Source organism: Oryzias latipes, chromosome 20 (genome assembly GCF_002234675.1).
Source record: "Oryzias latipes chromosome 20, ASM223467v1".
Lineage (NCBI taxonomy): Eukaryota > Metazoa > Chordata > Actinopteri > Beloniformes > Adrianichthyidae > Oryzias > Oryzias latipes.
In genome coordinates, this window is record NC_019878.2 from 25,611,204 (window position 1) to 25,624,962 (window position 13,759).

A 13,759-nucleotide genomic window follows, 5' to 3' on the forward strand; every position below is an offset into this window, starting at 1 on the left:
GTTCACCATCCATCCATCCGTCCGTCCGTCCGTCCTTCCGTCCATCCGTCCATCCATCCATCCATCCATCCGTCCATCCACCCGTCCACCCGTCCACCCGTCCACCCGTCCATCCGTCCATCCGTCCATCCATCCATCCATCCATCCATCCATCCATCGTCTTTACCCATTTACTCCCTTCATGGGTCACAGGGTCTGGAGCTGACCCAGCTACTGTCGGGTTCTGGTGCGGTTCCCCCTGAACAGGTTGCCGGTTCATTGAAGGTCCAGACAATCAATTAATAGTTAAATGACAGCAGTTCATGCTGAACATTTGATGTTTAGCTTTGATGATCTTTCTCATGTTTTATTTGGATTATTTCACGATTATTTGAAACATGAAACAAAGACGTTTTCTTCCAGGATCCTGGTTCTGTTGGGATGAACCCACAGAAGGCCCTGCAGATGGGGTGGGGTTATACTGACCCCTAGCGGACGCCTTCGGGTAACAGGAAATGATTTGAATGATTTTAGTGAGACTGAAAAAGGAAATAAATGATTTGTGTGATAAAGCAAAAGTCCAGGTCTTGATGCAGATGGATGCTCCATTTCCTCTGATTTTAGATGTTACACATTTGGAAACAAACACTGAAAGGTTTGGAGATTATATTTTAATTTTTTATCTCTGAACATTTCCTCATTACAAAGGAGCAAGATGAGGGTAAACAACGAGAACTTTTGGTTCAAACGGCACCAAGCTGGTGTTCCTGCAGTGGAAGCGTCTTCCTGCTCATGATGGACGCTGTTAGGGTATTTTAGACAAACTGTATGTTTTTATGCACCGGATAAACGATGGCTACGTGCTGGAGGGTAAAAACAATGACCTTTAGGATGAGTAAAGAGTTTGCTGTCTAAGAGTGATGCAGAAAAACAGTCCATGAAAGAAACGGCTCTAAACTGTCCCACGATGTACCCCAGACTCCACCAGATGTTTCAATCTTACTGGAAATACTGACGTTCTGCATTTTTAATAAATCTGAAACTATAGGATTGGCTGACTGTGGCTCCTCCCTTTTGCTACGCTGAAGGCGCTGAGTACCGCCTCCACCTCAGGTGGGTGTGCCTCAGAGTCCGGTTGTGCTGGAGGAGTCTCTCCTGTCCTCGGTCCTCCTGCACGTTCAGGACACACAAACGGACATGATCTGGGCGGCTATGGTGCAGCGGTAGGGCGGTCGACCCATGATCGTAAGTTGCAGGTGTGATTCCCGCCTTGCACACCCCTGTCGACGTGTCTTTGGGCAAGACGCTGCACCCCACTTTGCCTCTGGTGGAAGATTGGTGCCAGTGTTGGGCAGCGGAGCCATCAGTGTGTGAATGTGTGTGTGACTATAAAGCGCTTTGGGCCTTCGAGGACGGTCGAAAAGCGCCATATAAGTATACGCCATTTAGCATCTGCGTTCCACGTTTCAGCTGTTTTTGAGTTAAATGATGATCATGCGGCTCCACAGAGTCCAGGTTACTGACAGAGTGCTCATGAGCAGCACTGCACCTGCTCTAAAACTAAAAATCCATTTAAAGAGAGAAGTTTACCCTCAGGGATCACATTGGAATGCTCTGATCTATACGTGATCAGTGTTCTTGGCGTGTACTCTTCTGCCCTCACATGTTGCCTCCACACTGAGGCATCTCTGGACTTCCAGGGCTACTGCAGAGCTTCTTCAACACTGATTGAGTCTTTCTTGTTGAGTCTTTCTTGTCGTCATCTAGTTTGTTTTTTCATCTTCTCACATCAACTGACTGCTTTGTAACAAACCAAAACGTTTCAGCTTCTTTAGCTTCTTCAGTCAGAAAGCAGGTCTGCTAAGGCGCCTACTTCCTTATTCCTTAGCGTGTGTAGAACAACCTTCTCTAGAGGTCTTCAGTCTCATGTCAGTCCTTCATGGTCCTACAATCTTCATCTTGTCAGACATGTGAGTGTCTTTGCTCAGTCTAAGTCGACCTTTCATTCTGCAGGCAACCAGCAAAGAAAGTCGTCAGGCTTCGCTCTGCGGGTTCGGGTTTGTCGTGTGAATGTCGTTCAGGAGGACGTCGTTGTTGGAGCCGCCGGAGATGCCGCTGTCTGCGGGCGCAGACCCTGAGGGGGCGGGGGTTAAGAGAATCAGGCTCCATGCAGATGAGCAGAAAGGGACTATAGCTGTAGGACCTACCGCTGCTGTTGGTGACGTCACTGATGACAGAACCGCGAGAGGTGGACATGGGGTTTGAGGTGGTTGCCGTGGCCACGGATGTGTTCTTTTTGTTGTTGGTGGCTTTGCGGCTCCAATCTGTGACACAAACAATGCAAAGCACGGTCCGTGTTTACACAAAAACACTGTTCGACACTTTCTTGACCAACAACGTTTCTAGTCTCCAAAAGAAAACATTTTCCTGGTTGTTACTGGAATCAGCACTTGAGATAAGATAAAGCTTTATTGTCATTGTACAATCTCACTAGGTACAATGGTACAACGAAATTGCAAAGACCCACGCTGATGAAAATGCAGTTTTTTGGTTTTTAACATGTTCTTGTAACATTTTTCTGATTATGGAGAACATTTATAAAGAAAATTAGCATTCAAATTATTTCTTTATTTAAATTGTGAATCAGAAGCAAATGAAAAAATGCTATTTGAAAAAAAAAAGTCTATATTTGTGAGCAGAAAATACTCCCTTCTCCATGCTCTCAGTAACGGGGCAGGGAAAGGGGGCGGGGTTGCTCCATCCACATCAATAGTCCCGCACACTATTTACAGGTAAATTTTTAAAGAACTCCTGCCGCTCTGCATAAATTATGTTCTAGAAAACGACACAGGTTTTCAGAATTTAGTTACAAACGGCATCATCATCATTTAAAGAGCACTGGGAACACTTTGGACAAGCATCAGAGGACGATCGGAGCGGGACTTTAGACATTGGAGGTCAGCATTCAGCTAGAACAGGGTGGGTAAACTACAGCCCAGGGGCCATATGCGCCCCGTCAAGCTATTTGATCTGTCACCCCAAACTGGATTAAATCATATTAATTTTTGATTTTCCCTGTAATGTTGGTGTCTACCCATAGATGGTGCTCTACAAATAAACTGACCTTTGTCTGGGTGCAGAAAGATACTCTGCATTCATGGGGTGTTGGAAGATGTGTTTTTCTTTTATGGTCATGTGCATTTTCCGAGTTGGAGAATCATTTTTCCAATAATTCCAACACCTCATGAAAGTTTGCATTTTTTCATGACTGACATAGACTTATTGATGCAATTGGCAATAAAACAGTTTAAAAATCAAAACTCAAAAATGTTCTGTTTTAATGTATATCAGTTTTCAATCAAAATGAAAGTGTGTCTTCAACCAGATTCTATGTTATGTCTTTCTCTAATGAGGTGGATTACCAAAATACACCACGCCTCTGGTTCGGCCCTAGTGACAAATTTTAGAACTCTTTGTGGCCCAAGACTCCAAAAGTTTGCCCATCCCTGAGCTAGAACCTCATCAGCCAGCAGTTTAGACTCTGTTAAGCTGTTGGTTCTGATTTTATTCAACATCAAACTGCAGTTGTTGAATTTCTGTGAAGAATTCCTCTGTTTCTAAATTACAGACAAATAACTTGTTTTCATTAGAAACATGACAGAAAAAGCTGTTCTGATCCAGACGAACAGCTTTTAGAACACAACTGGCTCCAAGTCCACCCTCCGTCTGACGCGACACCCACTCATTCATAAAACAGCTTTTACTCTGAATCCAAACGGCTGCTGAAGATGAGACCTTAGCTCATTAATCTGTGACTTCTTTAACATTTATGGAGCATCTTCCGAATATTCTAATGGGTTTGGAGGTCTATTTATAGTGAACATGTTTGTATTCAGCTGAGCACCCAAAGGTGCTGCATGAACACAGCACAAATCGCAGAAATCAGGTGCTTTGATCGTCTGCCTTCCAAACATGCAGCCTGAGGGAAAACACAGAACGCAGAAAACCCACCTTGGTTCTCCGGCAGCCGCAGTTTTCCACAGCAGAAGTATATTCTCCACTGCCTGCGGACATTCTCCTTCACGGCACAGTGGAAAACAAAAAGAAAGAAACCTGCAGCAGAGAGATTCATCCGTTAAACAAGCACAAACATACGGATAAAAGCTGCAGAAACAAACTCACCCAGCAGGGAGTTGAAGATGGAGAACAGGTAGAAGAACGGTAAGCGGAGCGGCCCCCAGGCGAACAGAGCGAAGCCCCAGGTGAGGCCGAGCAGCAGGACGAGGCCGATGATGCTGCGCATGTCCGTCATCATGCTCCTGTTGGGGGACTGATTTTGGGGGTTCTGCTTCTTGATGCGGGACAGCTGGTACATGACCACGATGAAGACCAGCAAGCACAGAACAAAGACCAGCAGGAAGTAGGCCACCACGCCCACGTAGAAGGCGGTCTCATTACGCAGCCAACAGCTGGAGGACGAGAGATGAAACTGCAATGAATGATTCCTCATTTCACATCAATAACTGAGGGTTTGTCCCATCTGTCAGATTTTAGCCACACTTTCTTCAGTGTGAACCCACATTTTCCCAACAGCCTTTGCTGCATTTCCTGGAGTCCTAAACTGATTTATTTAGCGTTCTCCAGGCTGTTTGGTAAGGGTTACATCTCACTAGGGTGCAGTTTTTTAAAGGGCATAATTGTCAATACACTTCCAAAAACCTAAACGTGAGAAGAATTTGACCCATTTGGTGCAAAAACTGGAATTATGAACAAATATTTACTCAAAAATAAAAATCCTTCCTGAAATAGTCAGAGTGAAACATCTCAAATTACGATTAATTTCGTTTGACATTTGCTGACTCCGTAGTTTTTCTTTCTTTACATTAGAAATAAACAATCGCATGTTTGGTTTGGTTTCTATTTACAACTTCTGATTTTTTACAGTTTTTAATGTGAATCTTCATTCAATTATTGAACCTAAGTCACTAAAATACTAAATCCAAGCATCTGCAGAAAAGAAGTTCATTTTGAAGTCTTACAAGTCATTCCCGGTTGCGTTTGTGTACTTGTCAAATCCCACAGGGCCATAGTTATCTTTGTCAACAGCTATCACAACAACCACCACAATCAGAGGGATGCCTGCAAACCACAGCAAAGAAACAGCATCAGCTTCAGGAAGAAAGCAACCAAAAAAGCCCAACAGGAGGGTCTCTTACCCCATCCCATCAGTGAGAACTTCAGCATGTATTTATTGAGGTACGGTGTGAACACTCGAATGATGCTCAGGTACATGTGCAGCGCCTCAAGTCCCGCCCACGTGAAGGATGTGAGCAGGAAGTAATGCAGGAAGAAGGCAGTGCTAATGCACAGCCCGACTGCATCGAAAAGCGACAGCCAGCTGTTCAGCAAAAAAACCAGGTTGAGCAAGAGGAGGGACAAGGAGAGCTGGACCAGGATCTTAGCAGGAATGTCCCGGAGCAGGATCCTGCACAGAAAAGAGCCTCAGAGTCTGCATGTTCCTCAAAGAACGGTCAGCTTTGACCAGATCCTTACGGGAACAACAGATACGTCAGCAGGGTGATGCTCAGAAAGATGGAAGAGATTCCACAGCCGATGTAAGTGATGTAGGTCAGAATTTCTGCATGCTGCTTGTCCATGATGCCTTGTCTGGACAAATCCTGTGTGGACATTCAAGGAGGAAGAGGAGAAACATCAAATGAGTCAGTGTGGTGCGAACACCAGCATGCGAACCAACACTCACCAGCAGGACTGCAAATGAGGTCAGGTGGTTGCAGCTACAGATTGTGTAGGAGTCTGTGACGTTGACCACAAAGCAGCCGTCGGATCTCCAGCCTCCTTTCTCACCTTTACAGAAAAAAAACATTTTTGAATGATTACTGTCAGTTTGCATACCTCTAAGACAAATAGGACAGGCCCTCACCATTCAGGGTATAATCCCAGAACACACAGGTGACGTCGGTTATCTGCAATTTTAAAAAGGAATCAAATTGAAAGAGGAGCCAATTCTATTGTAGGCCTTTACTGTTACTAAATTAAATATAAAATGATTCTGATATTCTGAACAACATTCATGTGTTTATTGGTTTTCCAAAAGCAAAGACTCACCTGTGGGGTGAAGTTTTGGTTTTTGGGGTTACTGATGGTAAAACTAATATTGTCTTTCAAGTTGCTTATTGACAGGTTGGCCACACTGGTTCCCAGAATTTGACTGACAGTGGTCTGATTATTCAAAAGAATGTCCTGGAAAACCAGAAAGCAGAAGATAAAGAGGCCTTTGGTCAGTAAATGCAGCATTAGAAGCTCATGTAGTTGGAATCAACCAACCAAACAACCAGCCAGCCAAACAACCAACAAACCAACCGACCAACCAAACAACCAACCAACTAAATAACCAACCAACCAACCAATCAGCCAGCCAAACATACAACCAACCAACCAACTACATAACCAACCAACCAAACAACCAACCAACCAGCCAAACATACAACCAACCAACTACATAACCAACCAACCAACTAAACAACCAACCAATCAACCAACTAACTACATAAGCAACCAACCAAACTACCAACCAACCAACCAGCCAAACATACAACCAACGAACCAAATAAATAACCAGCCAAACATACAACCAACCAACTACATAACCAACCAACCAACCAAACAACCAACCAACTACATAACCAACCAACCAACCAACTAAACAACCAACCAACTAAACAACCAACCAACCAACCAGCCAAACATACAACCAACCAACCAACTACATAACCGACCAACTAAACAACCAACCAAACAACCAACCAACCAACCAGCCAAACATACAACCAACCAATTACATAATCAACCAACCAACTAAACAACCAACCAACCAACTACATAACCAACCAACCAAACAACCAACCAGCCAAACATACAACCAACCAACTACATAACCAACCAGCCAACTAAACAACCAACCAACCAAACAACCAACCAACTAAACAACCAACCAACTAAACAACCGACCAACTAAACAACCAACCAAACATACAACCAACCAACCAACCAACCAACCAACCATCTAAACAACCAACTAAACAACCAACCAAGTAAACAACCAGCCAAACATACAACTAAACAACCAGCCAACCAAACAACCAAACAAACAACCATCTAAACAACCAACTAAACAACCAACCAACTAAACAACCAACCATCTAAACAACCAGCCAACCAAACAACCAAACAAACAACCAAGCAAGGACTTCATTTGTAGTGCTCCTTTTATCGACATGTAAAGAACACAAGGTGCTTGACAAATAATGCTCAAACATTTGGTTAGACAATACAACAGACTAAAAAAAAACATTCAAAGATGAATATACGGTGGTCAGAAACACTGTGGTGAATAGCCTGAGAAGGCACTGAGTAGACTAAAAGATAGAAAGGATAAAAATGTACAGATGATAAAACATAAGAGCCATAACATGCTTCAAAGCTTAAAAAAATGTAAAAGTGAATTAAATGAATGATGTCATGTACCTGAAAGAAGGAGTTTTTGGTATAGAACATGAACTGGACCCTGTTGGCATTCAGCTGCTCTTTAGGAGTGAGACCAGATGTGAGGGAGCTGGGCAGAAACACCGACCCCGGCAAGGAGGCGGCCCTCTTGGACCGGATGCTGCTGGGGGTGAACTGAAGGCACAAAAACACCAGAAGACGGTTGAAATATAATATATACCCCAAACTCTTCTTTGACCAAATACTGATTCCTACAGAACATTTCCTTGATTGCTGCCTTGCTTTTCTGCAGTGGCCTGGTAAAATTTACCTGCAGACTTTTGCTCTGAATGTTGTTGGTTTTTGCTGTGCTGGTTTGTGATGTGATGTTTCAGGTTGCCTTTTTTTTTGCAAAAACTGCAACTTGATGACAAACACCAACTTGCCTCCCGTTGACGCCTGAATTTAATTCCAGTTATAAAAATAAAAATGTCAATTATGTTTTTAGTTTGATGTCGATGCTAAATTAAGTTTGGTTTGGAACAGAAGCTGTTTGATGCATATTTGCATCAGTCGCCGTCAAGGGTTCAATAATCGTGGAAGAAAAAAACAACCCTCCTGTACTCATTTAAAATAAAAATGATGTCAGAATGGTTCCACAAACCAAGACTTTGAAGGAATATTAGTCTCACACTAAACACGCATTTACATGAGTGCTGTGATTGGTTAAACAGCCTGTAATTACTGACTGACTGCATGGCACAAAGGACAACCTGCCCATAGTGATGGACAGGTCGGTGTTCACGGATGTAGCCAACAATGCCGCAGCATTTACCAAAAACTGTTTGTGGATGAAAGAAGTCTCTTCATAGGGCAGCACACAGACCTGACAGCACCAAAGGTCAGTTACCTGAAAAGACGTTTCCACAAAGTTTGTCCCATCCACGGTTCTGACCGTCAGCTCTAGTGACGATGTTGAGAGGGTTTCTGTGTCTCCACTGACTTCCAGCACAACACCGAGCCTCTCCACCATCCTAATTAACCTGTAATCAGGAGCTAAAGGAATCACAAACCAAGCCAGCTTTGTGTGTGATGCTGTGAACTCTCTTCACACCTGTTAGAGGATCCAGAAAGAGCTGATAAATTAGCATCCAGAAGGTTGCTAATGACTTCAAGAGCCTTTTGTCCAATGGCTTTGGAGATAGAAGGGCCCTTCAGGGCTTCATCCAGGGCCTTCACCACATCAGAGATCTAAAAAAAAAAAGATTAGTCACAAAGCAAAACTAAAATTGACAAACCTCATTTGAATCTCTTAGCTTTGCAGACACTTTACCTGAGAGACGTTGAGCTGAGAAGGATCTTTAGTAATGTTTGACAGAGTATTTAGTTGGGCCTCTTCTTTACTGGGTGTATCTTGATGAGTCAATAAAGAACATCCATCTCAAAATTTAGGTTTTATTTTTTCACTTTGGAAACAAAACAAAGAAATGTCTTCATTTTACGTACTAGATGTAACAGCATTTGCAGCTTTTGCCGTGGTTGTGCTTGCTGTGGCTGGATTGGTGGTGATTGTAGTTGTTAGAGGTGCGTTGACTCCTGTTTTTGTGGTTTTGTGAATGCTCCCTCCATTTATTGTGAAGTACATGTTTGTGTTGACTGTGGTTGTGTCGGTGGTTTGCTTACTCATTGAAACCTGGGGGGGCTCAGTTGTATGATTGGACTTCAAAATGTCTACATTGGAGTCTTTTGTAGGCATGGTTTCAAACTTCTGTGTAGCAGCTGGGGACACAGTTGTGTTGATGCTGACTGTTTTTGTGAAGTGCTGTGGTGTACTGGTGGGTGCAACCGTTTGACTGCAAGTGATTGTCTTATTTGGACAATCAGAAGTAAGAGCAGGTGCAGGGGTCGTGTAACCGCTGTTGGCCATTGTCTCATTGTCAGCTGTGTCATCGCTGCCAAGAAATGCTGTTGTTGTGTTGTTGACTGTGGAGTTACTGCTGTGTGTGTGTGTTGTTGTCTCATATGTAGTTGGAGGATTGTTGGTGGTTGTTGTGTTGTATACTATTGTGTAACTGCTACTGGCTCTTGTTGTACTGTGTGTTAGGGGACTGCTGTCCAGTGTATGATTTCTTGTTGTAAGGTTATTACTAGGTGTTGTAGCATATACTGTTGTGTTACTTTTTCCTGTTGTGTCATATTTGGTTGTCGAACTGTTTCTTGTCGTATCATCAGTGGGGACATTTTTGCTGATTAAAGTTAGATTTGCAGGTTTTGTGAAATTGTTGTAGTTTGTGGTTGTATTGTAAGTTGTTGTGGGGTTTTGTCTTTGGATTGCAACATTTACTGTTGTGTAGCTGTTTAAAGGAGTTGAAACATTTTGTTTTGGGTCATTCTCAGTTGTAAATGAATTAATTGTTGTGTAGCTGCTTGTGTCTTGACTTCCATTATACTCTTGTGTGTAATTGGTACTCAAAAAAGTAGTGTGTTGTGAGTCTGTGTAACTGGTTGTTGGGGTGAGTGTAGAACTTATTGTTTCAGTTGTTGAACTGTTGTATAGTGCGCTTTTGTTACTGGCATTGCTGAAATTGTGAGCTGTTGTGTTATTTTGTGTTGCTGTTGGGTCACTGTTAAAAGTTGTGGTATCGCTGTTGGATGTTGTGTACTTGCTAGCTTCTCTACTTTCATTATACTCTTGTGTGTAATTGGTACTCAATAAAGTAGTGTGTTTTGAGTCTGTGTAACTTGTTGTTGGGGTGAGTGTAGTACTTATTGTTTCAGTTGTTGAAGTGTTGTATAGTACACTTGAGTTACCGGCATTGCTGAAATTGTGAGCTGTTGTGTAATTTTGTGTTGCTGTTGGGTCATTGTTAAAAGTTGAAGTATCACTGTTGGGTGTTGTAATGGACTCTGTTGTGTATTTGCTTGTTTCTTTACTTTCATTATACTCTTGTGTGTAATTGGTACTTATTAAAGTAGTGTGTTCTGAGTCTGTGTAACTGCGTGTTGGGGTGAGTGTAGTGTATAGTGCACGTTCGTTGCTGACATTGCTGAAATTGTGAGCTGTTGTGTAATTTTGTATTCCTGTTGTTTTACTATCAAAAATTGTGTTATCACTGTCGAGCATTGTGCTGTCCCCTGTTGTGTAGTTGCTGCTGAGTGTTGTAACATAAGTTGTAAGATTGTTACTGGGTGTTGTGTCATTGTTTCCTGTTGTGTAGTACCCTTTTGTGTAAATGTTTCTTGGTGTAGTGGTATTGCTTTCAGTGTTAAGGTTTTTGCTTATGGATGTAGGACTTTCAGTTGTTGTGTACTTGTTAATAAATGTGGTAGTGTTGTGTGTCACTGTACTGATTTGGCTAGTTGTGATGGAAATGTCATGTTTTATAGTTAAATTGTTTACTGTTGTGTAGCTGTTAAAGCTAGTTACATTATTGTGTTTTGTCGAGTTTGGAGGGGTTGAAACTCCAGTTGTGTATTTGCTGGTTTTTCCATTGTTCTCTTGTGTGTAATTGTCACCCATCTGTTGTGAGTCTGTGTGACTGGCTGTTGGGGCGAGTGTACTAATTTTTTCTGCTGTTACTAAATTGCTGTATAGTGCACTATTGTTGCTATGGTTTGTAAAATTGTGGACAGTTGTGTGATTTTGTGTGGCTGTTGTTTCAGGGTATGCAGTTGTGTAAGCTGTTATGGTATTAGGTGTTTTATTCAGGGTTGTATAATTATATTCTGTTGTCGATTTGTAATCCGGTGGTGGGCTTGTGGGTTCTGATAGAGAGTTGTTGTTTGGTGGCGTTGCGTTGCTAGGTTTTATGTATTCATCAGTGATTTCAGATGAATTTTTAGTTGTGTTGTACATTTTGGTTGTAGTTCCATGTAATGTTGAGGAATTTCTGATTGTTGTAGTTAGAAATTGGACTCCTGTGTAACTAATATTAGTAGTGGAGGTGTCATTTTGTGTTGTGTGACTGCGAGGGGTAAAAGGACCATTTGTTGTGTAGCTTTCAGTTTTGTTGTACACACCTGTGCGATTAAAGGGTACTTTTGTTGAAGTGGATTGTTGTGAATGTGTATAACTGGCCAGGGGGACGAGTGTGGTAGTTGCTGTTTCAGTTGCTCCTGAGCTACTTTGTGGCATTGTGTAACTTTTTGTGACTGTTGGGTGAATAGTACCATTAATAATACTAGTTGTTGATGCAACAGGGACTGTGGAGGCACTTCTCTCAAGAGCTGTTGTTGCATTAATTGTGTTATTCTTTCCGTGTGTTTTAGTGTAAAGTGTTGTGTCATTGTTGCTTTGTGTTGTACCTTTTGATGATGTTTCATTGTTGTTCGGTGTTGTACTGTAGGGAGTTGTGTTCATGTTGCCGGGTGTTGCACTGTAGGGTGTTGTGTTCATGTTGCTTGGTGTTGCACTGTAGGGTGTTGTGTTTATGTTGCCGGGTGTTGCACTGTAGGGTGTTGTGTTCATGTTGCTTGGTGTTGTACTGTAGGGTGTTGTGTTCATGTTGCCGGGTGTTGTACTGTAGGGTGTTGTGTTCTTGTTGCTGGGTGTTGTACTGTAGGGTGTTGTGTTCATGTTGCTCAGTGTTGTACTGTAGGGTGTTGTGTTTATGTTGCCGGGTGTTGCACTGTAGGGTGTTGTGTTCTTGTTGCTGGGTGTTGTACTGTAGGGTGTTGTGTTCATGTTGCTCGGTGTTGTACTGTAGGGTGTTGTGTTCATGTTGCCGGGTATTGCACTGTAGGGTGTTGTGTTCATGTTGCTGGGTGTTGTACTGTAGAGTGTTGTGTTCGTGTTGCTGGGTGTTGTACTGTAGGGTGTTGTGTTCATGTTGCTGGGTGTAGCTGTGGTGTGAACTAAATCATTGTTAGCTTGCGTGGCAGCATTTCCTATTGTTGTGTGTTTGCTTGTGGCAGCAGCTGCAGTGTGCTCTTCTGTTGACTCGTTGCTGGTTTTAGTTGTACTGAATATTTGGGAATTGTTGCTGGTTTGTGTTACATTCTTATGTTGTGTGTAATCCTTGCTTGTTGTCATCTCATTTTTTTCTGTTGTGTAGTTGTTATTCAGAGATGGGATAGTACTTTGTGTTGTGTAATGTTGAGACAAAATAGGTCCAGTTTCTACGGAAGAGCTGGTCTTGTCCCCTGTTGTGAAGTCGTTTGGATCTGTTGTGTTGATATCAGCAGTTGAATCAGCAATTGTTTGTGACTGTTTATTGTGTTCTCTTGTTGATTGTGACACAGTTGTTTGATTAGGAGTTTTGGTTAAGCCTTCATCTGTGGTTGGTGTGTGTGGGGGGGGCAGAGGAGTAGTGTTAGCTACATTTTTATGTGCTGTTGGGATGCTGTCTGTGTTTGTTTGCAGGACTGGTTGTGATGTTGCTGATGGTTTAGAGGTCAGATGTGTTGAAAGGGTCGTGGTCTGTGTGTTTGTTGTGTTGTTCAGTGTGGGTTCAGGAGATGTGGTGCTCTGACTTGGAGGTTGTGTTTTGTGTAGCTGTGGAGGGCAAATGTCAGTCAGGAGAACAGCCAGTGTCTCTCCAGCCTCACTGCAGAAGAACAAAGGTTACAACTCACTTTGGGTAACAAACAAACTGTCCATCCATTTCTGAACCTGTAACAGCCCTTTAGGGGTCACGGGGTCGCGGAGCCTATCCTAACAAACATACTTTTAAATAAAAATGTAAAATATATATAAACTAGAACTTACAGCTGCTCCAAGAGCACCGTTCTTAAAAATATATACAATTATTGCTTTTGTGGCCAATCTACCGACAATTTTCCGACACTATCATTTTTAAAAATAACATCATAATTTTAAGATAAGATAAGATAAGATAAGATAATCCTTTATTAGTCCCACGATGGGGAAATTTCCTTATTGCGGCAGCAGTACAGGAACAGAGAGCAGTATGTAAAAGAACTCAACTCAACTCAACTTTATTTATAAAGTACTTTAAACAGAACAAGGTTCACCGAAGTGCTGAACAACACAAAAATTAATAAAAGCACATGAAAATATAAAGCATAAAACACATAAAATAGGTCCGGATTCCAACTCAGTTAAAAGCCAAAGTGAAAAAATATGTTTTAAGAGCAGATTTAAAAATACTAAGTGAGTCTATCTGTCTGAGGTACAGGGGCAATTCGTTCCAGATATTTGGTCCGAAGACTGAGAAGGCTCCGTCACCTCTCAGTTTTCTCCTGGTCTTCGAGACGACCAGCTGTGTCTGATTTGTGTCTGAAGAAAAAGACTATGGAGTAAGTATAAACACCTATA

The 13,759-nt window shown here is 42.3% G+C and overlaps 1 protein-coding gene across 2 annotated transcripts in view; it reads right to left on the bottom strand.

The window, feature by feature from the left end:
- Window positions 1–634: 634 nt before the first annotated feature.
- adgrg2 (adhesion G protein-coupled receptor G2) overlaps window positions 635–13,759 on the bottom strand; it is a 35,459-nt gene continuing 22,334 nt past the window's right edge. For both annotated transcript variants that reach the window (XM_023950251.1, XM_023950250.1), the window contains 15 exons: window positions 8,989–13,028; window positions 8,816–8,895; window positions 8,597–8,733; window positions 8,393–8,525; window positions 7,525–7,677; window positions 6,106–6,240; window positions 5,921–5,963; window positions 5,741–5,844; window positions 5,533–5,657; window positions 5,196–5,464; window positions 5,019–5,118; window positions 4,162–4,448; window positions 3,991–4,092; window positions 2,187–2,303; window positions 635–2,113 (listed from right to left, as the gene is read on the bottom strand). In XM_023950251.1, the coding sequence (XP_023806019.1) occupies window positions 2,013–2,113; window positions 2,187–2,303; window positions 3,991–4,092; window positions 4,162–4,448; window positions 5,019–5,118; window positions 5,196–5,464; window positions 5,533–5,657; window positions 5,741–5,844; window positions 5,921–5,963; window positions 6,106–6,240; window positions 7,525–7,677; window positions 8,393–8,525; window positions 8,597–8,733; window positions 8,816–8,895; window positions 8,989–13,028 (5,926 nt within the window). In that variant the 3' untranslated portion in view covers window positions 635–2,012. The remainder of the gene's footprint in view (window positions 2,114–2,186; window positions 2,304–3,990; window positions 4,093–4,161; window positions 4,449–5,018; window positions 5,119–5,195; window positions 5,465–5,532; window positions 5,658–5,740; window positions 5,845–5,920; window positions 5,964–6,105; window positions 6,241–7,524; window positions 7,678–8,392; window positions 8,526–8,596; window positions 8,734–8,815; window positions 8,896–8,988; window positions 13,029–13,759) is intronic.